At 42.2% G+C, this 26,281-nt stretch overlaps 2 protein-coding genes across 5 annotated transcripts in view; one reads left to right on the forward strand and one right to left on the reverse strand.

Annotated features, from left to right (window-relative positions):
• The window catches only part of BRF1 (BRF1 RNA polymerase III transcription initiation factor subunit), a 329,398-nt gene that overhangs the window by 108,330 nt on the left and 194,787 nt on the right, over positions 1 to 26,281 (forward strand). For both annotated transcript variants that reach the window (XM_030214801.1, XM_030214803.1), the window contains exon 5: positions 1,386 to 1,458. In XM_030214801.1, the coding sequence (XP_030070661.1) occupies positions 1,386 to 1,458 (73 nt within the window). The remainder of the gene's footprint in view (positions 1 to 1,385; positions 1,459 to 26,281) is intronic.
• Positions 20,450 to 25,395, reverse strand: LOC115477741 (BTB/POZ domain-containing protein 6-like). 3 transcript variants are annotated; one of them, XM_030214806.1, is made up of 5 exons: positions 24,955 to 25,395; positions 24,396 to 24,678; positions 23,525 to 23,615; positions 23,261 to 23,379; positions 20,451 to 22,110 (listed from the first exon to the last, which is right to left on the reverse strand). In XM_030214806.1, the coding sequence occupies exons 2-5, from the start codon at positions 24,590 to 24,592 to the stop codon at positions 21,078 to 21,080; spliced, it is 1,440 nt and encodes a 479-aa protein (XP_030070666.1). In that variant the 5' UTR covers positions 24,593 to 24,678; positions 24,955 to 25,395; the 3' UTR covers positions 20,451 to 21,077. The 3 variants fall into 3 exon arrangements, with proteins under 3 accessions (XP_030070664.1, XP_030070666.1, XP_030070665.1); XM_030214805.1 differs by having other exon boundaries at positions 24,934 to 25,395; XM_030214804.1 differs by having other exon boundaries at positions 20,450 to 22,110; positions 24,396 to 25,395.

Below are 26,281 nucleotides of genomic sequence, written 5' to 3' on the forward strand. Positions count from 1 at the left end.
GCACATCCCAGGATGCAATGGGCAGGGCTGGGCGCCGCCATTTTGAAGCGGCGTCGAAAGGGAAGAGGAGGGAGGCATGCAGGCTGCGTCCCTCCTCCAACAAAGGTAGGGGGACCGGGAGGGAGGGAGGAGGGTGGGGTACGTGTCACCACGGACCACCAGGGATTTGTGGAGAACGCCGGGGGGGGGGGGAGGAGTTGGGTGGGCTGGAGGTCCGGTGGACCTCTAGGCCCCACCCCCCCGTCGATGGATCACAACGATTTCTAGGGGTTTGGGGGGCTGGAGACCCACCGATCCTCCAGCCCCCCCCCGTCGCAGATGGGATGGTAGGGCAGTGTTTCTCTAAAGCCGGCAACCAAGTCCTCTGGGGGTTCGTTGGGGGGGGGGCTGGAGAACCACTGGATCTCCAGCCCTCCGTGAACATGGGGGGGGGTCGTCGGGGGGGACCGGAGGTCCACCGGAACTCCAGCCCCCCCCCCCCCATCGCGGGGGGGGGGGGTGGGAGTCGGTTTGGCCAGCGGCCACTTTGACAGTTTTGGGCTTTTGACAGCCCAGACCTGTCAAAGAAGTGCGGGAGGATTGTGCTGAGCGCATGCTCGGGCGCAATTCTCCCGCACTTCAACATGATAATCAAAGATAATAGCGCTGCTTAGATTTGCATGCATTATCTTTGATCATCGATGCAGAAAAGCCCTGTGCTGTCCCGGCGCTATTTTTAGGGCGCTGTTTGGAACAGCGCAGGGCTTTTGATCATCTGGGCCTCTGTAACAGTGAAGGACTCAGAGGGGGGGAGGGGAGAGAGGGCAGAAGCCCTCACTATCTCTGTAACACAAACATAGCAGGAAACTTAACACTGAAGGACTCGACTCCGAGGGGGGAGGGGACAGAGAGGACAGACAGCACAGGGGGAGGGCAGAGGGCAGGGACACACACACTCCCACATGCACACAGAAGAAAACCTTGCTAGCCCCCGTTTCATTTGCATCAGAAACGGGGCTTTTTTACTAGTGTGTGTGTATGTATATGTATATACATATATATAAATGTATAGGTGTATATATATATATATATATATATATATATAATAAACTATAAAGAAAATTGTGTCTAGATAGTGGTGCTGATTGTGTGTGTGTGTGTAGATATATAAATTGTTAAAATATATATATTTTTTAATGCCAGCTGCAATGTATTTATTGATTTATTTACTGCTTTTTTTTTGAAAGAATTCACTCAAGGTGGTGCACAGTAAGAATATATATTAAAAAAAAAAAAAAAAAAGTCACTACCGCCTGAAAATTCGAGCTGTTTATAGCTTTTCATGAATTCTTTCTGTTCTGCAGTTCTACTTGAGATAATTGTTTTTCATTTTTATGTTCTGACAGGTGAATGTCTATGTACTGGGAAAAACCTTCCTTCTCTTGGCCAGGGAGCTCTGCATAAATGCACCAGCTATAGGTACTGTTTAGTTTGTAGCTATCTAAATTATTACAAGGCTTCGTTGGTAGTAAGGTGTGGATTTTTAGGAAGAAGGCATAGGGTATGGATTAAATAAGGATTCTTGATGACCATCTGGCCAAGATGTGTATTGTAATAAATGAGGAAGCATGCAGAAGCCCAGCTTGGTTAACCAGTGGTATCCTGCAAGCAGTCAAGTTTGTAAGAATAGGATCTATCCTTGGAATGTGGATAGAGAACTAAGACGAGTAGATGGGCCAGTGTTTCTGTCATCATTTACTATGTTACTATGGGCTGGATTTTATATCAGGATGCCAATGTGAGAACTTCAAAAATGGCACCTGTTTTATAAAATCAATATAGACAGATATGTTTTTATAAAATCAGCATGCAAACAACCACACGCATTTACAGCTGTTACAAAGTTGGTGTAAATGTGCATGTACTTGCATGTTTTGTGAAATATGTGCATACATTGCAAATTTGCTCTTGCTCTACTCTGCTTACAGACAATGTGCATAAGTATGTGCTGTCTTGATGCTATGTATACTTAAACGTGTATTTGACCAAACAGTTTATAAAAGGCCTTTTATACATGGGGAAAAACCTTTATAAAATTAACCCTAGTGTGTTTAGATTTTGTGCCCCATCTGCTGTTAAGGATTTTCATTGGCTACAGAGCTGTAAAGATTTGCAGTGCTTCAAAGTTAGTACAACATTCTTGTTTTAAAGTTGCTTGTCTATTGAACGTGCTTATACCTCTTGAGGACACAGCTATAGAAGTGCTATTTAGATGCAACTTAATGGGTCTACTGATATACAGAAAATGTAAATACAGCGTGGCTGTTAAAATCTTTCAACCTGTTTCTGTCTTAAGCATTAGAAATGCTAAAATTGGCTAATCATGAATATAAATCCCGTGATTGGGAGGGGATATATGTGGGAACATGGAAAAGTTTGATTTAGTTTTGGGGACCAGCTCAAGATTTTTTTTTTAATTTGAGGGGTTTCACTCAAAAAAACACTGTATTACAAAAGAGATTTGGTTTTTTTGGCATATACCTCTCCCCTACCTTTCTAAGTCTAAAGTTTAAGTATAGTATATTAACCCAGATTAACACAATGTTAATTTTTGCACCATAATTCATAGCAGTGCAGACCTTTTTGATAGCACTAAATTAGTAGTTCTTGTTTCTGTGGATGAACTGGACAATATAAATATGGGCAAATTTAGCTAGCAAACAATATTACTAACAATCCTTAGGAGTAATTTTGTTTAACAATTTAGAAATACAGTACAGCCATCTTTATGGTAGTAGCTGATAGAAACTGTAAAAGCAAACCAGGGGCATTTTTCTCTGAATCAGTGGCATAGCCATGGGGGCCCCCTCTGCTTTAATGGCATTCTTGCCAGCTGAAGAGGTCTCCTATACAAGCCCCAGCTTGTGCTCTCTGAGCAGCACTTAAGTCAGCAGGTGCACTTCAAACGCAATGCCAGCTCTTTCACGTATGCTCTGTTCAGCAATTGAACTGAGCATATGCGGGAGTGCCTGCATTGATGGCTGATTTGCACTGCCGACTTGAGCACTGCTCTGGTGGACTTGTGCATGAGACCTCTTCAGTTGGTGGGGCTTGGCATCCTTGCCAGCAAAGGTATACTTCAGTGTTGAGGGGGCGGTGGAGAAGGTGAAGATGAATACCTGGACCTCGCAGGCCACCTTTGGGCTTCCCCCCAAAAAATGTACTTTTGGCTATGCCCATGCACTAGATAGCTAAAACCTAGCAGATCACTGGGAGCTTTTTTTGTTTTATAATGCTACTCAGTCATTGTATGTGTGCTGACATCTAATAAAAGCAAAATCCAAGTATTGACTTTTTTAGCTTCTGAGTTGTTCATTGTGAAGTGTTATGGCACACTTCAGTGAGTTTGTTTGAAAAATTTTATATATACAGTCTGTACACCTTTTCTCCAAGGACAAGCAGGCCATTGTATTCTCACAGCTGGGTGATGTCATCCGATGGAGCCCAGGTGCGGATGCTGATAGTGGAGATGTGATCTATCTCTTGGTCTTATCGGGATTTAGTTTGAAACCATGAATTGAATGTAAAATTGAATCATAGTAATACATTTAGCACCTCTAGGTATAATATCTAACCAGTTCTCACTAACAGGAACCAAAAGCAACATATCATAGCATATGAATAGGAGACTACATCCAATAGAAAAAATCCATATTTGTTAAAGAAACATTAAACAAAATAGGACACAATGGGGAACTTGAGTGACCCCACAAGATGGTATCCAGGAAGGAGAAAGTTTATCCTTTATTTTAACAGAATAACTTCTATTTGACAAAAATTATTTAAACCATTGAAGTACATTACTGGATATTCCTATTGAGTTAATTTTAATAACATAATTTCATGGTCAACTGTGTCAAATGCAGCTGTTAAATCAAACTGTAACAAAATCAAGGATTTTCCTTTTATCATAAGTAATTTTGCATCAGAAACAAGAGCTAACAAGGCTCAGTACTGTGAAAAGCCCTAAATCCGAATTGAAGCAGACTTAGGCATCCACAGCTATCTATATAAGAAGATGACTGGTCACTATCGCTTCAGATAAGTTAGAAATAAGAGGGATGCTGGCCACAGGACAAAAATTAGAATGTAAACTAGGATCAGCATCTATTTTCTTCATAATAGGAGTAAGGAGAATACTATCTAAACTCAGTGGATAATGGCCTAGATCAAAAAGAGAGTTCAAAAACAGAGTGATCCATTTAATTACTATAGGTGGAGGTGTTTTCATGATATAAGATAGACAACTCTAACATACAGGAAGAAGAGACTAGCTTAGAAAGAAGGGCTGATACTTGTTTTTCATTAGTAGGCTGCAAAGAATCCCATAATCTATCTTCTGGGATCAATTGCGAGTTCAACAGTGCTAAAGTTGAAATTTCAGAGACCGCATTTAAAATCAGAGGAACAAGTTTGGGCAAGAACTTTCTAGTATCGTTCCACTCTAGTATTGTTCCACTGTGCATGCGCTGGTGTCTTCCAGCCTGACGCCAAGTGTGGGTCCTTCAGTCTGTCTGCGGAGCAGGGAGGATGCATCATCGTGTTCTCACAGTGCGTTTCATGCTTTCTAATAGTGCCTTCCTATATGGATTTTTTTCCAGTCCATTTGGATAATTTTTCCTTTATTTTCTTCTTTTTCTTCAGTTTCCCTTTAATTCTTTTAGTTTTTTGGCTCTTGTTTCATTGCTAGGCCTTTTTCGGCCAGAGCCGCAACCTCAGTTTGAACACTTCCCCTTTTTCCAGCTCACAATTGAGAAGTTTAATTTGGCTACAATCCTTTCCTTGCTGTCCAACGTGACCCCCAGTTGCTTCAAAAGGTGCACCCAATGTAATCAGGTGATTTCTGTGACAGACCCGCACAACTGGTGCATCGGATGCTTTAGACCTGACCATGAGCCTAACTCTTGTTCTCTCTGTTTGCAAATGCAGTTGAGGGCACAGAGGGCATGGCAGGTTTAATAGGAGAGCCTATTTGACTACTTGAAGGCCAATACATCGACATTGGCACCAGAAGCATTGACCTCAATGGCTGTGAAGACTTCAGCATCCACTGGGAGTGCACCAGCATTGAGGAGGTCTTGTACCTTTCTCTTAACATTGGGTGCTCATAGTAGGCCCTGGGACAGGTCAGCATAGGACTTGACACCAAGGGCATGTAGAGGTTGGCTGTCATCCTCGGCACCTGAGGACCGGGATGCTGTGCATTAGGGAAAGCCCAAAAAAACATAAGCATTGGTTCTCCTCCATGCACAACACTGGGAGTGCTGTGGCATCGGTGAGCACCGGGAGGAGCGCTCCCCCTCCTTGGAAGAGGTGCCAGTGCACAGGACCCTGCTACCGGTCCAACACGACACCTTCTGAGGCTGCCTGTCTTGCGGCTCCCTTGTCCTTGTCGATGCCTGCCTTCGATGAGTGGTTCCGAGCCATGCTTAGGGAAGAGGTGGTGTAGATGCAGTTGCAAACCGCTCAGGCATTGAAAGTGCTTGTGCCAACTGCAAATCAGTCCCAGATTCTTCCTGAGGCTCTTTTCATGTTGTTACAGAGATCCTTGATGCCGGCACCTCAAATGGTGTTGACATTGACTTTGAAGCATACAGTACCACTCTTGACATTGGGGAAGGAAGCTTTCCCAGAGCCAGAGAGTAGGGCTGTACTCAGTGTTTTTCAGGGTGTAGACATGGATCCACTCGTTGAGGCAGGCACAAACTCATTCAGTACAACCCGAATATGGTGAAGAGCTGGGATTCAGAGGAGGACCCACATTGCTTCTTGGAGGAAGAATCTTATGGGATACCTTCTGATCCCTCCCCACCTTTGCGGCGGGTGGCAAGAAAGCAAATAGAATGTTAGGTATTATTAGGAAAGGAATGGAAAATAAAAATTAGGATGTTATAATGCCTTTGTATCGCTCCATGGTGTGACTACACCTTGAATACTGTCTGCAATTCTGGTCACCGCATCTCCAAAAAGCTATAGTGGAATTAGAAAAGGAACAGAGAAGGGTGACAAAAATAATAAAGGGGATGGGACGGCTTCCCTATGAGGAAAGGCTGAAATGGCTTGGACTCTTCAGCTTGGAGAAAAGACGGCTGAAGGAAGATATGATAGAGGTCTATAAAATACTGAGTGGAGTGGAATGGGTAGACGTGAATCGCTTGTTTACGCTTTCCAAAAATACTAGGACTAGGGGGCACGCAATGAAGCTACAAAGTAGTAAATTTAAAATGAATTGAAGAAAATATTTTTTCACTCGGTGTGTAATTAATCTTTGGAACTCATTGCTAGAGAATGTGGTAAAAGCAGTTAGCTTATCAGGGTTTAAAAAAGGTTTGGCTAGCTTCCTAAAAGAAAAGTCCATAAGCCGTTATTAAAATGGACTTGGGAAAATCCACTGCTTATTTCTGGGATAAGCAGCATAAAATGTACTGTTTTGGGATCTTGCCAGGTACTTGTGACCTGGATTGGCCACTGTTGGCTTGATGGATTTTCGGTCTGTCCCAGTATGGCAACACTTATGTGCTTATATATCTCCACCTGAGAGCCTTTCTAACTGGTTTTATTAGGGAGATGGCTTCTGCCATCCCATTTAAGTTAGAAACAGAGGAAGAACCCAGGGCGGAGATGTTGACTCCTGGACTGTGATTCTCCTAAGGAAGGGATCACTGTATCATTGCATTCTATTCTTAAAGATGCACTTATCAAGAACTGGGAATCTGCTGTCTTAGTTGCAGGTTGCACCTAAGAAGGTGGATACACAGTACTGTATCCAAAAGTTTCCCGGATTCAAGAGGGTTCAACTGCCACACCACTCTCTGATGGTCGAATCTGCTTTCAGATGAACCAAGAGTTCCATGACTCATGCACTTTGTAACCTCCACCCAGTGGGTTCTTCAAATATTCCATCTCGTTTATGCCCTGCATAGGTGTAAAAGACCCCAAATTGCCCACGAGAGCATCGTCATCAGCTCTCAGCACAAGCAGGTACTTGTAGAGGAAATCTCCACCCTTCTCTAGTCCAATGTGGTTGAACCCATACTACCAGGAGAAGAAGGGAAGGGATTGTATTCCAGGTACTTTTTTGTGCACAAGAAAATGGAGGGATTTCATCCGATCCTAGACCTAAGGGCCCTGAACAAATTCCTGGTCAAAGAGAAGTTCAGGATGATTCCCTGGGCACCCTTCTCCCCATGATTCATGAAAACAGTTGGCTATGTTCTCAGGACTTAATGGATGCCTATACCAGCATTTTGATAATTCCCAGTTACAGGAAGTATATCAGATTTCAACTAGGGAAACACCGTTACCAGTATCATGTACTGCCATTTGGCCTCGCATCAGCTCCCAGGGTATTCACCAAATATCTAGCTACAATAGTGGCATATCTACATAGACTGGGAGTGTGTATGTGTTTCCCTATCTGGCCAATTGGCTGGTCAAGAGCACATCACAGGAGGGGGTTCAGAGTCAGTGCCTAACTATTTAGGTGTTATAGTCTTTTGCATTGCGTGTCATATGTATGATTATCTCCTAGTTGGTGAGAGGTCATATGTATGTGCTCAATTCAAAGAGCTCCTAGCTCTTGGAAAATGAGTCAGTTCTCTTGAGGCTAGAGTAGTGTACATAGAGGAGGCCTACAGGGACATTGTAGAGAAGTTCCACCTCCAGTCTGGCATCCCCTGTGCTGCTTTGAGGAGAGATGTCTTCTAAAAGGAGAGCATCACCCTGGTGCAGCTGGAAGTAATCCTGTAGTCAGGACCAGCCCACCAGGGGATGCAATATCCTCTCACACTGGGGATGTCTCTCCAAGAACTACTGCCCAGGAGGGAAGGCTGTAGTAGTTGGTGATTCAGTTATTAGGCATGTAGATAGTTGGGTGACTGTTGGGCATGAGAATCCGCCACCTTCACACTTGCCTGCCTGGTGTGAAGGTGGTGGACCTCACAAGTCACCTAGATAGGATTTTAGATAATTCTGGGAAGGAGCCGGCTGTCTTGGTACATGTGGGTACCAATGACATAGGAAAATATGGGCGAGAGGTTCTGGAAGCTAAATTTAGGCTCTTAGGTAGAAAGCTCAAATCCAGAACCTCTAGAATAGTATTTTCTGAAGTGCTCCCCGTACCACGTGCAGGGCCCAAGAGACGGGCAGAGCTCCACGGTCTCAATGTGTGGATGAGGCAGTGGTGCAGGGAGGAGGGTTTTAGATTTGTAAGGAACTGGGCAATATTCTGGGGAAGGGGGGAGCCTATTCCAGCATGATTGGCTCCACCTTAACTGGGGTGAGACCAGGCTGCTGGCACTGGCATTTAAAAAGGAGATAGAGCAGTTTTTAAACTAGAACCTGTGGGAAGGCCGACAGTCATTCAGAAACACATAGTTTGGAACAAAGTATCTTTCAAAGATCTCACCAAAACAGGGAAGATAGGGTATCCTGATAGCGAGGTTGCACTAGAGACCATAGTAGACCAGGTGTCTTTAAATAAAAAGCAGACAAACAATTGCAAATTAAGACTGTCAACTGCTGAGCAAGATGTAAATAGAAACAACAAACATAGTTTGAAGTGTCTATATGCGAATGCCAGAAGACAAAAAAAAAAAAACATTAAATGGGAGAGTTAGAATATTGCACTAAGTGAAAAATTATAGATATAATAGGCATCTCTGAGACCTGGTGAAGGAGGATAATCAGTGGGACATTGTCATGCCAGGGTACAAATTATATCGTAGTGATAGGGTGGATTGAATTGGTGGAGGGGGTAGCATTGTATGTTAAGGAGGGCCTTGAATCAAATGGATTGGAGATTCTACAGGAAACAAAAACATCTTGGAATCCCTATGGATTGAAATTCCATGTGTAAAGGGGAAAAGGATAGTGATAAGTGTATTGTCCACCTTTCCAGGATGAACAGACAGATGTAGACTGGACAACACAATAATGGTGATTTCAATTACCCCGATATTGACTGGGTAAATGTAACAGGGCATGCTAAAGAGGTAAAATTATTTGACGAAATCAAGGGTTGCTTTATGGAGCAGCTGGTACAGGAGCCAACAAGAGGAGGGAAAATTCTAGACCTAGTCCTTAGTGGAGCTCATGATCTTGTGAAGGAGGTAATGGTGCTGGGGCCGCTTGACAACAATGATCATAATATGATCAGATTTGATATTGGCTTTGGAGTAAATACACACAGGAAATCCAATGAGTTAGCATTTAACCTTCAAAAAGGAGACTATGATAAAATGAGAAGAATGATGAAGAAAAAAAAACCTTAGAGAAGCAGTTGCAAAGGTCAAAAATGTATATCAGGCATGGATGCTGTTCAAAAATACCATCCTGGAAGCCCAGGACAAATATATTCCATGTATTAAAAAAGGAGGAAGGAAGACCAAACGAGAGCCGGCATAGTTAAAAAGTGAGCTGAAGGAAGCTGTTAGAGCTAAAAGAAATCCTTCTGAAAATGGAAGAAGGATCCAACTGAAAATAATAAACAGCATAAGGAATGGCAAGTCAAATACAAAGTGTTGATAAGGAAGGCAAAGAGGGACTTTGAAAAGAAGATTGCGTTGGAGGCAAAAACACATAGTAAACATTTTATTTAAGCTGTATTAAAAGCAAGAAGCCGGCAAAAGAATCGGTTGGACCGCTAGATGACCGAGGGATAAAAGGGACAGTCAAGGAAGACAAAGCCATAGCGGAGAGATTAAATTAATTCTTTACTTTGGTCTTCACCGAGAAAGATTTGGGAGAGATACCGGTGCCAGAAATGGTATTCAAAACTGAGGAGTTAGAGAAACTGAATGAAATCTTTCTAAACCTGGAGGATGTAATGGCGCAATTTGAGAAATTGAAGAGTAGCAATTTGCCTGGACCAGATTGTACTCATCCCAGAGTACTGATAGAATTGAAAAATGAACTTGCAGAACTATTGTTAGTAATATGTAATTTATTTTTAAAATCAAGCATGGTACCAGAAGATTGGAGGGTGGCCAATGTAACGCTGATTTTAAAAAAGGTTCCAGAGGTGATCCTGGAAATTATAGACTGGTGAGCCTGATGTCGGTGCTGGGCAAAATGGTAAACTGTATTATAAAGAACAAAATTACAGAACATATTCAAAAGCATGGATTAATGAGACAAAGCCAACGTAGATGTAGTGACGGGAAATCTTGCCTCACCAATCTGTTACATTTCTGTGAAGGGATGAACAAACATTTGAATAAAAGTGAGCTGGTTGAAATTGTGTATCTGGATTTTCAAAAGGCATTTGACAAAGTACCTCATGAAAACTCCAGAGGAAATTGAAGAGTCATGGGATAGGAGGTACTGTTGTATTATGGATTAAAAACTGGTTAAAAGATAGAAAACAGAGAGTATTCTTTATTTTAGAAGGGTAGATAGTGGGGTTCCGCTTTTAGAAGGGTAGATAATGGGGTTCTGGAGGGGTCTGTGCTGGGACTGCTGCTTTTTCACATATTTTTAAATGACCTAGAGATGGGAGTAACTAGTGAGGTAATTAAATTTGCTGACAACACAAAGTTATTCAAAGTTGTAAAATCGCAAGAGGCTTGTGAAAAATTGCAAGAGAACCTTGGGCATCCAAATGGTAGATGACGTTTAATGTGAGCAAGTGCAAAGTGATGCATGTGGGAAAGAGGAACCTGAACTATAGCTATGTAATGCAAGGTTCCATATTAGGAGTCGCCGACCAGGAAAGGGGGATCTAAGTGTCTTTGTTGATGATGCGTTGAAACCCTCTGCTCGGTGTGCATCGGCGGCAGAGGCTAAGAAAGCAAATGGAATATTAGGGATTATTAGGAAAGGAATGGAAAACAAAAATGAGGACATTGATAATACCTTTGTGTTGCTCCATGGTGCTTGAATATTGTGTGCAATTCTGGTCACCGCTTCTCAAAAAAGATATAGTGGAATTAGAAAAGGTATAGAGAAGGGTGACTAAAATGATAAAAGGGATGGGACATTTTCCCTAAGAGGAAAGCCTGAAGCGGCTAGGGCTCTTCAGTTTGGAGAAAAGACCGCGGAGGAGAGATATGATAGAGGTCTATAAAATAATGAGCAGATGTAAATCGCTTGTTTACTCTTTCCAAGAATTCTAGGACTAGGGGGCACTCAATGAAGCTACAAAGTAATTAATTTAAAACGAATTGGAGAAAATATTTTTTCACTCAACGTGTAATTAAACTCTGGAATTCATTGCCAGAGAATGTAGTAAAAGCAGTCAGCATAGCAAGGTTTAAAAAAAAAAAAGGTTTGGATAGCTTCCTAACAGAAAAGTCCATAGACCATTATTAAAATGGACTTGGGGAAAATCCACTGCTTTTTTATAGGATATAACAAAATATTTAAACACACATGAATACAAGTGTATTGCTTCTTCAGCTTATTGAGAGTGGAGTAGTCTCATATGTAACACACGATAGAGGTTATTTGATTTTTCACCCACTGACTGGGTGTATTATCTGTGTGTATTGTCTAATCATTGACTGAACCTCCACCACCCTTTGCTAATCTTATATATGAAGATATATTTCTATTTATCAATATGCTATCATCTAATTTTATACAGCACTTAGCTTGAACAAGTTGGTGCTCTTAAAACCCCGACAGGTCCCCGTTTCGTGGCTACTTTTTCAAGGGGGAGTCACCAGTTCAAGTAACAGTCTCAAGTGCAACTGCAGAGTAATGCTGCAGTTGCACTTGAGACTGTTACTTGAACTGGTGACTCCCCCTTGAAAAGTAGCCACGAAACGGGGACCTGTCGGGGTTTTAAGAGCACCAACTTGTTCAAGCTAAGTGCTGTATAAAATTAGATGATAGCATATTGATAAATAGAAATATATCTTCATATATAAGATTAGCAAAGGGTGGTGGAGGTTCAGTCAATGATTAGACAATACACACAGATAATACACCCAGTCAGTGGGTGAAAAATCAAATAACCTCTATCGTGTGTTACATATGAGACTACTCCACTCTCAATAAGCTGAAGAAGCAATACACTTGTATTCATGTGTGTTTAAATATTTGTTATATTTTGATGCTCGACAGAGCATAGGCACAATTGTTTTTATAGGATAAGCAGCAGAAAATTTTGGGAACTTGCCAGGAACTTGTAACCTGGATTGGCCACTATTCGAAACAGGATCCTGGGCTTGATTGACCTTTGGTCTGTCCCATCAATACTTATGTACTAGGGTTTGCCATAAACTACCCCATGTCCAGCGATTGTAGTATATAGGAGCCCTGCTAGATTTGTTGCAGTCTTAGGCTTTTCTTCCACAAGCGAGAGTAGAGACCTTATCAACATTCGCCTCTCAAGTCCAAAGCAGTAAGCAGGTCACAGCTCAGCAAATGTTGAGATGATGGGCCACGTAGCCTCAACAGTGCATGTCACTCCCATAACACATTTCCACTTGCAAGAAGCCCAGTGGGCCCTAGCTTCCCTGTTGTCTCAGGCAGCTGGGAACGTAGTGGATGTAATCCAGATTCCTCCAGAATTGACTCAATGTCCTTCTCTGGTGGACAATTTGGATGAACTTGACTGTGGGACTACCATTCCAAATTCTACCTCTTCAGAAGGTGTTAACAATGGATGCATCCAACTTAGGATGGGGAGCTCATGTAGATGGGCTTCACAGGGGGACTTGGCCTGCTGTGGAAACAGATCTCTATGTCAATCTTCTTGAGCTCAGGACCATTTGAAATGCTCTAAAGGCTTTCAGAGATCATCTGCAAAACCAGATTTTCTAATTTAAACAGACAGGTTGCAATGTTTTATGTAAACATGCAGAGGGATTTGAGATCTATCCCTTGTGTTAGGAAGCAGTGGGGATTTGGCAGTGGGTCCTCTTTCATGGGATGGACCTCTGAGCCACATACCACCCAGGAAAGGACAACTGCCTGCGGACAGACTGAGCAGAGTTTTGCAACTATGAGTGGTCTGTTAATATGGGCTTAGCCTGCAAGATATTCCGAGAGTGGGGCACCTGTTTGGTGGATCTTTTTGCCACTCATCTCAACAAGGTATCCCAGCTCTGCTCCAGGCTCAAATCGTACGGCATAGTAGCATCAGATGTGTTTCTCCTACATTGGAGGGAGGCCTTCTATATTCATATCTTCCAATACCTCTCATAGAGAAGACTTTGCTGAAACTTGAGCAAGACCAGAAAACTATGATCTAATTGCAGCTTTCTGGCCAAGGCAGATCTAGTTTCTTCCTCTTCTGGAGTTATCCTTTGAAGGTCCATGGAGATTGAACTGTTTTCCGACCCTCATCATGCAGAACGAGTGCTCTCTTACATCCCAACCTCCAATCCCTGGCCCCTATGGTTTGGATGTTGAGAGCATAGAATTTGAAACCTTAGATTTTGCCAGAGGGTGTCTCCTGCATCTTGCTGGCTTCCAGGAAAGACTCCACTAAGACGTGTTACTCATTTAAATGGAGGTGGTTTGCTGTCTGTTGTGAGGGCAAGGCCTTAGATCTCCTTACTTATCCTACACAAAAACTGCTTGAATACCTCCTGCACCTGTCTGTTTTGAAAACCAGCTCTGTAAGGGTTCATGTCATTGCAGTTTGTGCTTATCACAATGTGGGAGGTAAGCCCATCAAGCTTCATGCGAGGTTTGTTACTTACAAAACCCCCCTATCAAAACTCCAACTGCCATGGGATCTTAATGTTGTCTTCACCCAGTTGATGAAAACTTCTTTTAAACTGCTTAAATTCCTGTCATCTGAAATATTTGACCTGGAAAGTTGTGTTTCTGGTGGTGTTCACTTCAGCTTGCAGGGTCAGTGAGCTTCAGGCCCTAGTAACTGACCCATCTTCATTGTTTCACCACAATAGAGTAGTTCTCCACACACACGCTAAGTTCCTTACAAAGATAGTGTTTGAGTTCCATCTTTATCGTTTAATAGTTCTACCAACATTTTTCCCAAAACCACATGCCCATCCTGGCATGAGTGTACTGCATACCTTGGATTGCAAGTGAACCTTAGCCTTCGATCTAGAGTGGACTAAAGCCCATAGACAATCTACCCAGGATGGGGTAGCCATCAGCAAATGCAGTTTCCAGTTGGGTAGCAGATTGCATCTCCTTTACTTATGCCCAGGCTGGACTGATTCTAGAGGGTCATGTCGAGGCTCATGTCAGAGCCATGGTTATGTCAGTAGCCCAATTGATATCATCCTCCATAGAGCAGATTTGCAAAAATGCAACGTGATCATCAGTCCACACGTTCCAATCTTATAGTACGGCAGAATTTGTGCTGTGTCTAGAATCCCCCCCCCCCCCCCCCCCAGGTCCACTTTTTTCTTCTGATCCAGGCTGCACCTCCACAACTAATACACAAATTGTTTCAGGCTGATTGAATAACTGGCCTTGACATTTGGAGTCCCTGTTGTCCTAGTATTGTAGTTTTCAGTGTACCTGGTAGCTAGGGATTCTCAGCTATGAGAATATGATGGTCTGCTTGTCCTTGGAGAAAGCAAAGTTAGTTACCTGTAGTAGGTATTCTCCAAGGACAGCAAGCCAAGTTTTCTCATATATCCACTCGCCTTCCCTTGGAGTTGTCGTCTAGCAAATCAGAACGGCTGAAGGACGTCACCTGCGCTCGGGCATTGGGCAGGAAGGCACCAGTGCATGCACGGTGGGATACTACAAGAAAGTTCTTGATCTCGCTAGTCAGTGTCTGCATCAGGCTTGGTCAGATGATGTCACCCAGCTGTGTGAATACTTAGCCTGCTATCCTCAGAGAACACTTGCTACAGGTGAGTATCTTTATTATAATGTAATTCTTGGAAGAAGATTATTAGATAAATAGATTAAACCATAGTCCCACAAAGCAATGTTGTCTTTGCCCTTAGAGGAAAGAGACTAAAGACAGCAAACTGGGTTTAGTTGAAGAACATTTGAAATTATAAGAATTATAATTTTTTTTAATTTTATTTGTATGAAGTCTTTAGCTTTCAAACTTAACAACATACTGTTCAGACAAATTGTCAATGCACTGTTACATGTACAGCCAAACAAAGAAATGATCATCTGATAAGAATTATAATTTATAAGAAGGAATTAACCTTATTCTGTGTCAAAATGATTTGTGTTGTGCCCTGAAGAGGACAGGTACAAATCAAAGTAGGGTATGCACAAAAAGTAGCACATATGAGTTTGTCTTGTTGGGCAGACTGGATGGACCGTGCAGGTCTTTTTTCTGCCGTTATCTACTATGTGTGTTCTAATCACCTTGTTTTTTGTGTGGGACCTTGTGACTCGCATGTTTTCTTTATACTTGAGAATCTAGTTTGTGAATCATCTCCCTTCTTCTGTTAAGCAGGGAGAGGTTTACCATTTTTCCCCTCCTCTATGAAACCTGGTCTCTGTTGTCTGAGCAGTCTGGACTACACATTTACCTCATGTAATCTGCTGCTGACTTTCACCTTTCCAGGGTTACTTCTGAACCTATATGATGCACAGTAGCATGTTAGGTCACATGGACGTTCAGTTGATAAAATCATTTTGAATTATTTTCATAGTGAGCATTGCTATGGAGCTGAAATGTATTTGCTTCATGTGTGGGAGTACTGAGTCTGTAGGAACTGCAGAGCAGCAAATCAGGACTACACATATGCTTAAAACCCTTTAGTGTCCAATGTTCCTGTAATAAGTCATATGGGAACAGATTGATGGGAACATTGGACACTAAAGAGTTAAAGGCATTTGCTTTCAAGTTGATCACTTGGCTTGAACTGAATTATAAAAATACAGATCCCAACAGTAGTTAATGTGTGGAACTGAAAAATGCTTTACTGTGAAACATGTAATTGAAATGATTGGGACAAAATTCTTGCAATTCCTCAGTTCTTTCTTGTGATTAAGGTTACTGATACAGTTAATTTCCATTAAACACAAAACGTTGCTACAAGTTATTAAATGTTACATAGTACTTTGAATGCTGCCTTTTAGATTTCAATTCTGTATTCTCAGTTGGCAGCAATCCTAAACTGTATGTAGAGTGTATTAATGCTGAAGGTTTTGTTTTTTTCTAAAATTTAGCCACCTAAATTGTATATAAGAAGAATTCATGTCCAGTATTATAAAATGAAGCCTGTTAATGTGTGACTCTCCCTTTGTATCAGCCTTTGCCTGTCTTGGTATCTGTCTTTGTATGTCTCACTTGAGGTTTTCCCCTCACTCCAGAAAAACTGATTGCAGAAAGGAAGAGAAAAACATCGTCTTGACTTTGTTCCATTTGAGTTATTGGTTGTTTGCCATCATAGCTAAATTTGGGAACATATTCTTAGGACGCTGTGTAACTGTTAGTGTGTGAGCTATTCCACACAGATGTTTATAGTTGGCTAACCCCTCCCTCACAGATGACTGTGTAATCTTAAATAATTTCTATCAATCTAGGTAATGTAGGAGTAGGCCACTTCAAAATTTGAGTGATCTTTAAAGGAGGGCAGCTGTTATTGCCCAGTGACTGAAGTCTAAAGTTATTGAATGGAATTTGGAATGTTATAATTGCTTTGTTTGCCTTGCTTTTGCTGTTTCAGTTTATTGATTCTGGCATTACTTTAACTGAATAAGTGTTAAATAATTAAGATTAATTATAAAGGTCCTTGCTGACACTCCAGTGGTTTTAAACTACTGCTTTAAAATTAGGTTGTATATCAGATTACTGCATATGGCAAAAATGCCTACAATAGCAGCCTTTAATTGTCAACTTCTGTTGAAAATGAATCTGGTGTGAGCTCTGGTTGAGGTAATGTCTAATAGATTTGCCAGGGTTAAAGAAAAGAACTGTAAAAGTAGCCTATGAACATGTTGTTCTTTGTAACTTTGCATTTAAACTGGAGGAAGTTATCTTGAAGCATTAAAAACTAGTGAAGAATAATTCCAGGACAGTATTTTGGTTTCCAGTGAGCCCAGTTCTGTAGATGAATGCACATAAATTTTATTTGTCTTTGTGCAGATGTTGGCCAATACTTATTTCAATAGATTATCTCAGCATTAGAGGCTAATTTAGAGTGATTAACTTAAAATCCAGAGTGCACAGGTTTTAGGGCAAATAAAACTGCTGTTCCTCTTGGCATTGATTTGGTGAGTTCTTCTAAGATCTTCAATAGAAATCAAACAAAATAAAACATGGAAAAGAAAACAAGATGATACCTTTTTTATTGGACATAACTTAATACATTTAATGCATGTCCAATAAAAAAAAGGTATCATCTATTTTCTTTTCCATGTTTTATTTTGTTTGATTTCTATTGATAACCTTAAGAGTGGACTAACACGGCTACCACACTCCTCTACTTAAGATCTTTAAATTACTGTCTTCAGGCTTTTAGCAAATGGTTGAGGCTGAATAAAGTATAAATCCAAGGAGGACTAAAGCTCTTTGGTTGAGCAGAAGAATATTCTGCGCTCAAGTTTCTAATCTTGATTTAAAGTTAGATGTTTGTCGCAAACTTCAAAAAAGGAAGTATAACGTTTGAGAATTGTTTTGATTCTAGACATCTGATGAACAAACAATGGCCATAGCAGTGACTGTAATTACTAAGGTACAGATAGAGTATGTTTTTGTTTGGAGGTAATTCCCAAGGCTGCATTACAGGCCTTGATAGGCTATTGCATGCAGATTACTATAATTCTTTAGTGGTAGGTTGGCCAATTAAATCCATATGGAAGCTACAGTTGATGCAGAGATCCAGAATAGATAGTCCAGCCCATATTATTTCTGGCTATAGGGGAGGAAATTTAGATTTTTAGCTTACCTTTGTCATTTAAAAGTCAAGGATTTCTAGCCCAGCCCTAAATAGCCTACATTTTTTGCTGGGTACCAGCTGCAGCACACAACAGTAATTTATCCAAGCTCATATGCAGTGTGAGTTGGAGAATAGGGCTTGACCTCTTCTATATAGGACCACTCTGAGGGGAAAAAAAAATCAATTTGAAAATCAGGACCAGTGCTGGTCAAGAGGCTGGTGCCCAAGTATTTTACATCACATTCGTTGTTGATTTAATCATAGTTTATAATGAGTGTGACAGTCAGACTAGATTGACTGTTCAGGTCTTTTCTTCCGTCACTTACTATGTGTATTTTGGGGCCTTTAAATGATGCTTGTGTGCACTCAAAATGACTTATCAACTAAACCAGGGTTCAACAAAGTTTCTTAGGAGCCAGCCCAAAAAGCTGGGAGCCAGACTTGAATGACTGGATTTTTTATTTATGCACATTTATAAATGTCACAGCAAGTTATTTATTAAAGTGGTACTCCTGGGGGAATTCTGCACTACTACACAGTGCAGAATTTGAGCAAATTCCTAGTGCAGTACAGGTGCTTTGTTTCTGGCTGTCTCCCTCCCTTCCAATACACCACTTCAGTGCAGCAGGAGGAAGAGCTGCACATTAGGCTGCTTCTACCTTCTCTGTCTCTTTGGTGCCCAGAGTTCTAAGGTCAGTACGGTTCAAAAGATAAGTCCAGCCTGGGATGGCAGAAAGCAGCCTAATCTGTGGCTGGGCAGATCCTCCTTATGCTGGAATGATGTGTATGCAGGGAGAGAGGGAGGGGTGCCTAGAAAGACGCTAGATGGAGTTGATTATATGTCGTGGGGAGAGGGGAGCTGCAGCAAGGTGTATGTCATAGGTGGGGGAGGGCTGAAGAAATGTGGATTGTGTGTGGCATTGGTGCTGGTGGGGGCTGAAGGAAGGTGTATGGGGTGTGTGGCACTGGTGGTGGGAGGGCAGGAAAAAAGGGGGATGATGTGTGTCTGTGTCATGGGGTGGATGGGAGAGGGGGAAAACACCTTTGGGCGGACAGAACAGGGGTCTTGCTGGGAGTTAGAGAGAGAGAGCATAGGGAGGAGGGCAGTGAAGGCTAATGGATGGGGAGAGAACTCTAAAAGGCATTCTCCCTATCCCACTCCCACAGCATAGACATCCAGGTCTCGCCCCTGCCCCCTCGGGGCACCCATCCACCATTCTCTTCTTCCCCCCCCCCCCCCAACGCACACAGATACCACTTCTTGCTCCTTTTCGCTCTATCCCTCCCCCACATTACACACATATCCAGCACTCCCTACCTTTCCCCTATCCCGCACAGCACACAGGCACCCAATTGTCACCCCCCCTCCCCAAGCAGGCAGCTCCAGAGGGAAAGGAGAGCAGCTGCATGTCAGTCAGCACAGCCTCCTCTTCTGACACCCAATGCTAAATTAGAATTAAGTGGTTCAAATGTTTCCATTTAGTGCTGGGCATTAAAAGAGGAGGCTACTACCTGCCACGCAGCTGCTCTCCTTCCTTTCTGCTTGCCTCCACTGCATGACTGGGCCTAGCACGAGGGTGAGGAAGATGCCTTTGTGGACATGCGTGTGCATGTGTCAAAGCTTCTCCGGTGGGAGGGAGGAGGTAGAGGGAAGGGAAGAGAGCTGAGCTGCTGCTGTCTTTGCAGTTCAAATGGAGCTGCTTGCTGCTGTGGTGGGAGGTAGGAGGTGAACTTAGCAAAGGGAAAAGAGCTGAGCTGCTGCTGTTTTTGCAGCTCGAATGGAGCTGCTTGCTGCCTTGTGGTGGTCTGGCAAAATCCAGCTGCCAGGCCTGATTTTCAGTCACCATGGCGACCTGCTGCACGGTGTTTGTAGAGCCCTGAACTAAACCCAATTGCTAAAATTATTTGTGTTAAGGGTATTTACATGTGCTAATACAATAGCGCACGATAATAATGAGATGAAAGTTCTTACACCACAGATTCACTCCCCTGCCTGCCCCCACAAAACAGTGCTGTGTAGACGGAAACAATTTTTGGTGGAGTCTGTAAAAATGTGCCAACTCTGACTCTAGCTTCAAAATAAAAACTTATAACACATGGAAAATGTATCATTTTATACTTCACTAGTACTGTAGATCCAGGACAAAAAGAATTTAAAGCTTAATGGCAGGCGGAGTTGAAGGTTTGAGTACAGATTCCTTAGCCCTGCTACAGAGTCTCTATTCCAGTCTCTATTCTCAAAACATATTCTTACCTAAATTCATCCCAGTCAGTCTGAATCCCCTTCCCCCATCTGCCTCTTTCACCAGTCAGCATCCACGGTGCTGGCCATATATCCCATACCTCTAAGATCAATTTTTTCTAGTTTGACAATCATCTCTTGCATCCTTTGGCGATGTGCTGCTAGAACTTCTTTCAGACGCTGTATGTTTTTATTTCCCCTACACCATGTAGCTCTCTTTGAACTTGAGCCATACTGTTCTTGCAACCTTAAGAGGACAGTATGAGAGTTGAGGAAGCACACAGCTCCTAAAAGCTATGGGGTAAGCAAGCAAGTAGCATGCCTGTGAGGAGGGAGGGAGGAGAAGAGAGTATGCTGGAGAAAGGAAAGTCAGGGTGGCAAAATTGGTCGAAGAGCTTCGGCTCCCAGGCTTTAAAGTGAAGAACAGTTCTTCAGCACAAGGGTTTTTAACCAGTCCTTTAGCCAAACCCAGTGAGTCTGGTTTCAAGGTATTCACAATCAATAGACATAAGACTTTACATGTACTGCCTCCATTTTAGGCAAATCGCATGAATGTGGGTACACTGAAAACTAGATTGGCTGGCTGTGTCCCAAGGACTGGGTTGAGAATTGTGAAGCATTGGGATTTATTGTATATTTTGACTTTTTACTTTTTTAAAATCTATATTGGGTATTTTTTTTGTGATGTAGTGTCTGCTTTGAGCACCATTGGGAAAGGCAAAATAAACATATTCATAAATAAAACCAAAGTTCTCAACATTGCAAACCTTTTTTTTTTTCAAGTTAATATACAAAATACATATGTGTAGTTTTGCAGACATTTACTGTGGCGGGTAGTCTTAATAATTAAGTAAAATAGCTTAACAATAAATAAAATTCTAGTGCATTCCTTCACTCAGACGATAACCTGTGAAGTGGATACTTTAGTGTAACATTTCATACTGCGGAAGAGTTAAAAATACAATTCCTTTAGTGTGCATTGCAGTAATGGAACGTGATGACAGTTATATGCATCATGCATAGAAAATGAGTTCAGGTATTTGTCCTCCTTGTACTCCAGTGCCATTGGTACTGTCTGAGGAGCACTGAAACTGGAATGTTACTTTTCCACACTGAACTTCTGTCATTCCCTCTTGTCCAAAATAACTAAGCTCATTGCTATCAAGGATAGCACTCACATTGTAAAATGTGTCTTGTTCAACCTGCACAGGGTGTTCGAACCACACTGAGAATGTGTTGCTGGAGCCATCAGAAATAAATTTTGTCAGATTTTGAGCAATCACAAGTCCCTGATGCTTCAGTTCAATTTTGACAGTGTATTCCACTTTACCACAGCTTGAGCCATATAATCCTAGTCCTGCCATAAATATCCTTTTATCGACAGCAAATTGGATGCTATCACAGCGACCTCGATATCTCCACTGATTGCTGCGGTATGCGGAGGATTGAAATCTGTGACATTTTTGTGGTACAAGACCTTTCCTTTTTGTGAGTGGAAATTCTAGCTTGGGCTTATTGGTAGCTGTATACCACAAGAATATGTTATGTGTTTCCTCTAACGTTAAAATGTCCGATTGGGCAGCTCCATTGGCAAATTCCTCCAGTGTCATAGTTGGAACCCGTACCAAATATAAAGATTTTCCTAGCACTTTCCTTTTGTTCCTTGGTGTAATGGGCAGCCCTTGTCTCCTACATTCAGCCTCCGCCCAGTTGAGAACAGACTCAAAAACTACTGCTTCTTTTGTGTTCAGTGTTTCACGAGTCACAATAATCTCTAGAGTTTGCTGGTCTATTTCGCAAAAACCTTCTGACTTCAGTGCTAATTCTGCTTGAGCATCAATTACTTCCCAACAGCGCTGGGTCAATTCTGGCTCTTCAAAGAGTCTGCTCTGGGACAGCAGAACACAAGCATTCTTGGCCTCCAAACTTGTCTCCAGGAAGTTGACGCAAGCCTTGGCCAAAGCAGGTACAATGTATTTCTTGGCAGCATATAAAGTAGCAAGCACAGTGTCTGCTCCCAAGTCAATCTCATCACTGTACATGTACCTAGAAAGAACACAAAAGTTTATATAAGTAAGGGCAGTTCATAAATGATTTCTTCTTTAAAGCATTGAAATGCAATATCAATGTAAGAGGTTCTTTAAAATAATCAGTTCAGTAGCTTCAACAATACTGCAGAGGTCCCCAAACATTTGCTAAGAAGGGCTAAGTAGAACATTTCAAATCACTGTGAGGGATGGGAAGGGTTTCTGAGTCTATCTGAGGCCCGATGGACCTTCTTGCAGACTGAACTGTTCAGTGGTAGGTTGAGGACAGCAGTGAGGTGTGGCAGACAGCAATATTTCTACATTAATCTGAACAGTTACAAGGACAAGGTGGCCTCTTTCTCCCAGCCTCTGATGCCTTCCCCCTTCCCTCCTCTGCTGCAGTATCTACCTTGGCAATAACAGAAGCTTAGTTTGTTGGTTTTCCTATATTGTCTTTCCTTATGTACTTCATGGCAGTTTGGAAATGACTGTGGGGATAAACATATAGAATATGAGAGAGGGATCTGGACTCTTGACATATGATGTAGGAAGTTACATAATGTTGTGAAGAATAGAATTGAAATAAAGGGTGGCGATGGAAGGATCACCCAGTCTGCTGTTTGTGCAGATCACAGAAGCATTTGGTGCCACTGCTGCTCATCCTGATACTATCTACTGACTATATTCAAATTTTATAGGCCTGCAAGACCTTTCATTGCTAATGTCATGCATTGTGAGATCGGTAGGGAGGAATACTGGCACACAAGTTCTTAATGTTCTCACAGTTCACATCTATGCCATCTGCTCTGATTACTGATCTGCTCCTGCCACCACTGCAGGACCTATGAACTTCACCTTTGAGCTGTAATTTGGTGACCTACTTAAGTGTATCAGCCAAAGGTAAATGCAGTTATGCAAAACAAAGTGTATAATTTGTGATTATACTGAAAACATGGTAGTACATGAAGTTTCTTATAATTCTCTAATTGCAGGACAGTGTTGTAGTTGTATCTAGGTAACAAAACTGACTCAGCTTTGAGGTTTTCTTAAGGTCTAGTGAGAACAGATTAGAATACATTTTAAAACTGATGTTAATCATGCATTTAAAATGCACATTTTATAGGGCATTAAAGCTGGCTGTGTTTTGTAGGCTTGTAATGATCACTTACTTCAACAGAATTAGAAAGGCTGCAGGTTCCACATCTGGTATATGGATTTCAGGCTTAACCTCTGCTAGATCACCATAAAACATAGCATAGAAGACGGAACTACCCACTGCCAAAACATACTGTAAAAACGAAGGCACATTTTGTTACAGTCTACATTTAAATTTATATACTTCTAGAGAAATAGCAAAGGTAACTTAGCTACAGTATTATCCAAATAGTGTAAGCTAAAAGTTAAATAAAATATGATAAGAGTGGTTAACAGACCTTATGTGCAGGAACCCGCTTTGATGCACCTTGTGGGCCCACAATGAAATATATATCAGCCATGAGTTCGTTGTTGAACATCAGTGCATTCCTTTTTGCACAAAAAAAAAAAAAAATTCAAATGTTGATTTGGAATACTTAAATAGCTAAATATTAACACTAACTTTAAGCTTCTCTTTACTAACTTCACCTGTTTATTGAGTTTCTTGACCATCCTTGCTTATGTTTAATAATTTGATATAGCTATTCCTCAGCACCATCATAGTGGTTTACAAGTGGAACCAGTGCACAGGGTCAGATACAACTCTGGCCACCTTCTTTGGCAGACTGTATCTGCTGCCATTTACTATGTTGCAATGAAACCACTCTAGAGTGCAGTTCCAGAAACATTCACAATTCATGGGGAAAAAAAAAACCCCAAGCAGTTTACACAGCAAAAAGATAGACCTATGCCATACCTGCCTCACACCTTGGCATGGGAAAAAACTGGATTCTTAAAATAAGAATAATTATTCCCTGCTGATCTGCTTCAACCCAAAGTAAGAGGCATATATCCTCCAGATCCCCCAGTGCAGCCTACATTGCAAGCCCTGCGTCACATGTAAGGTGGGATTCGAGCCGCTTATTTTTCTCTGTTTCTATCAACTCCTTCCCAGTCATGAACAAGATGTGTTTTGGATATTTCCGAAGTTGTAAATAAAGACTGCCAGCCACCCGGGGTGTGGGGGAAGTGCTGCCACATGTCCTCAGCACTAGAGGGCAGGAGCTGAAATTGCAGACCAGGAATCGGTAAGGGAAGGGCTCTTTACGTGGGGTTAGTGCATCTGCTCCCAGGTGGCATAAGTTGATGGCTGGCTGTGCATAATCTTACCTTTCCCGCAGGGTGGGATGGAAGGACTGCCAGTTGGTGCTCTCGATGTTGTTGTTGTTAAGGTTTTGCCGTTGTGGTGGTGGCGGAGGGCTCTGCTGAAGCTGAAGGGCGGCGTTCTTGGTTTTGGTCGTCACTGCAGTACTGTTACTGTTTGTAATATTGGTGATTGCGCTGCCTGGGTAAACTTCTGCAGCCATTTTCTTCAGAGACAGGGGTACTATTTCATAGCATGCTGGAGCCTTGCCGTTTGACTTCACGCTCTTTTTGGACTGCCTTAAGGTTTCTGGAAGCAGAAGAAAAAAAGTCAAACACTTCATGATCCTGCCATGGAAGCAATCATAAGATAATGGCATGAGAAATAAAAATAATTCGGCTTTAAATGCAAGTCTATCCGTAAATGATATCGAGAGCTGCAGAATTATAGAGCAGCTTTATTGCCAGGATGTTCAGTGATTTTACTTTGAAATAGCCTCTGCCTCTGTGAAATTGATTGGCAGATCTGAAGTGTAGTGATTGCAAATAGGGTAACGAGTAATACCTATAAACGCTGGAAACTCACGCGACCAGTTAGCAGGAAAGTGGTATCCTCGGGATGTTTACTTCTGATGAAAGAGTGCACAATCCTTCAAGCACAAAACTCATTAAGGCAGGGCAGCGGAATTCGTTTTTCCTGCAGGTTTTCCCAAAAATATGCACCAAGGGTTGCTAGATGTTTTGATGCCAATTTTACTTTGTACTCCTTTCAGTGTATCACTGGTAATTCCTGAGACCCATGGCCATGTTTCTTCTCTTGAGGTGCTCGTGCTGCTTCTCGTAAAACACTGGTGTATGTTTTGTTGCTTTACAGCAGAAGATGCGGGTTGCTTTTGGAGGCTGCTTTCTAGATTAGCACAGCTGCCCTTCCCCTTTCCTTTATTTGTTTTTGAACCTTGGCTTCTTTTGTTGTTGAGTGCCTCAGGGTCGAGCTGCGCTTCCTGACTGTACTTGCCTGTTTCTGCGTACCAACCTTACCCAGCCTCCGCCTGCTTGAAATAGTGAGCCCTGGCTGGGAACGTCACGCCACAGGGCTCCAATGGGAAGGGACTTAGGGGGCGGGGAAATAAGGAAAGGTGGGCTGGACGCTCAGAAAATGTTATTCTATTCTTGTATACCCAAATTACTCTTCCTGACACCTTTTTGGTTGGGGGAGGGGGGGGGGGGTCAGTGGGTGAAACCTTCAGTACAAACCAAATCAGTACTGGCGAAGTGGCTGCTGGAAAATGCACACAAACACAAAAATCAAGTGTGCGGGTAATACGCTGAAGTTGCATCAAATGACTGTGGAAGTAAAGTGACAGGCACAGTAAGTTACCCCAGATTTTAGACCAATTGATTCTGTGCTTAAACTGATGCTTGGCAGTGTTTGATATTTTATAGAGAACACAGAAAGAGGCCAGGATTCTTTTCTCCAAATAAAGGCAGAAAGGATAGCAGAAACTTCACTGCCCCTAAACTGACACACCTCCCCTGTTTAGAGTGTAAGTAAACTGGTATGGGGCTGGTAGCCTAACTGTCAGAAAGTGCCCAGAATCTTATGCAGCAGGAAGAGCCGTCCTGCTTGTTGCAAGAAACAGGAGGGAAGGGGAGGGACTGAGAAGAGAGGAATTTTTTCCCCATCTGCTCGATTTTATATACTGCCTGTAAGTCCGAAACGTATCAAAGCAATATACGTTCAGGTACAATTGGGGGGTCACAATCTGATGCCCCGATGCTCAAAGGTACGACGAGATTAAGTGTGTGGTTAACACTGGTTGTATGTGCAAATTATTATTGTGCACCAAATGTTCAGAGGGCTCGAGCATGGGTATTAATGTGCGCGGTACAGATGGCTGCAGATTGTACTGAAA

The sequence above is a fragment of the Microcaecilia unicolor genome, chromosome 9 (genome assembly GCF_901765095.1).
Source record: "Microcaecilia unicolor chromosome 9, aMicUni1.1, whole genome shotgun sequence".
NCBI classification, from domain to species: Eukaryota; Metazoa; Chordata; class Amphibia; order Gymnophiona; family Siphonopidae; genus Microcaecilia; species Microcaecilia unicolor.

Bases quoted from the DNA above. Each gene is read 5' to 3' on its own strand.
- LOC115477741 (XM_030214804.1), bottom strand. From the start codon at position 24,748: ATGCCATTATCTTATGATTGCTTCCATGGCAGGATCATGAAGTGTTTG. The intron at 23,616-24,395 runs GTAAGATTATGC...TTGTGCAAAAAG, and splicing joins CATCCCACCCTGCGGGAAAG to GAATGCACTGATGTTCAACA. The intron at 22,111-23,260 runs GTAAGTGATCAT...TGTTCTTTCTAG, and splicing joins GCCTTTCTAATTCTGTTGAA to GTACATGTACAGTGATGAGA.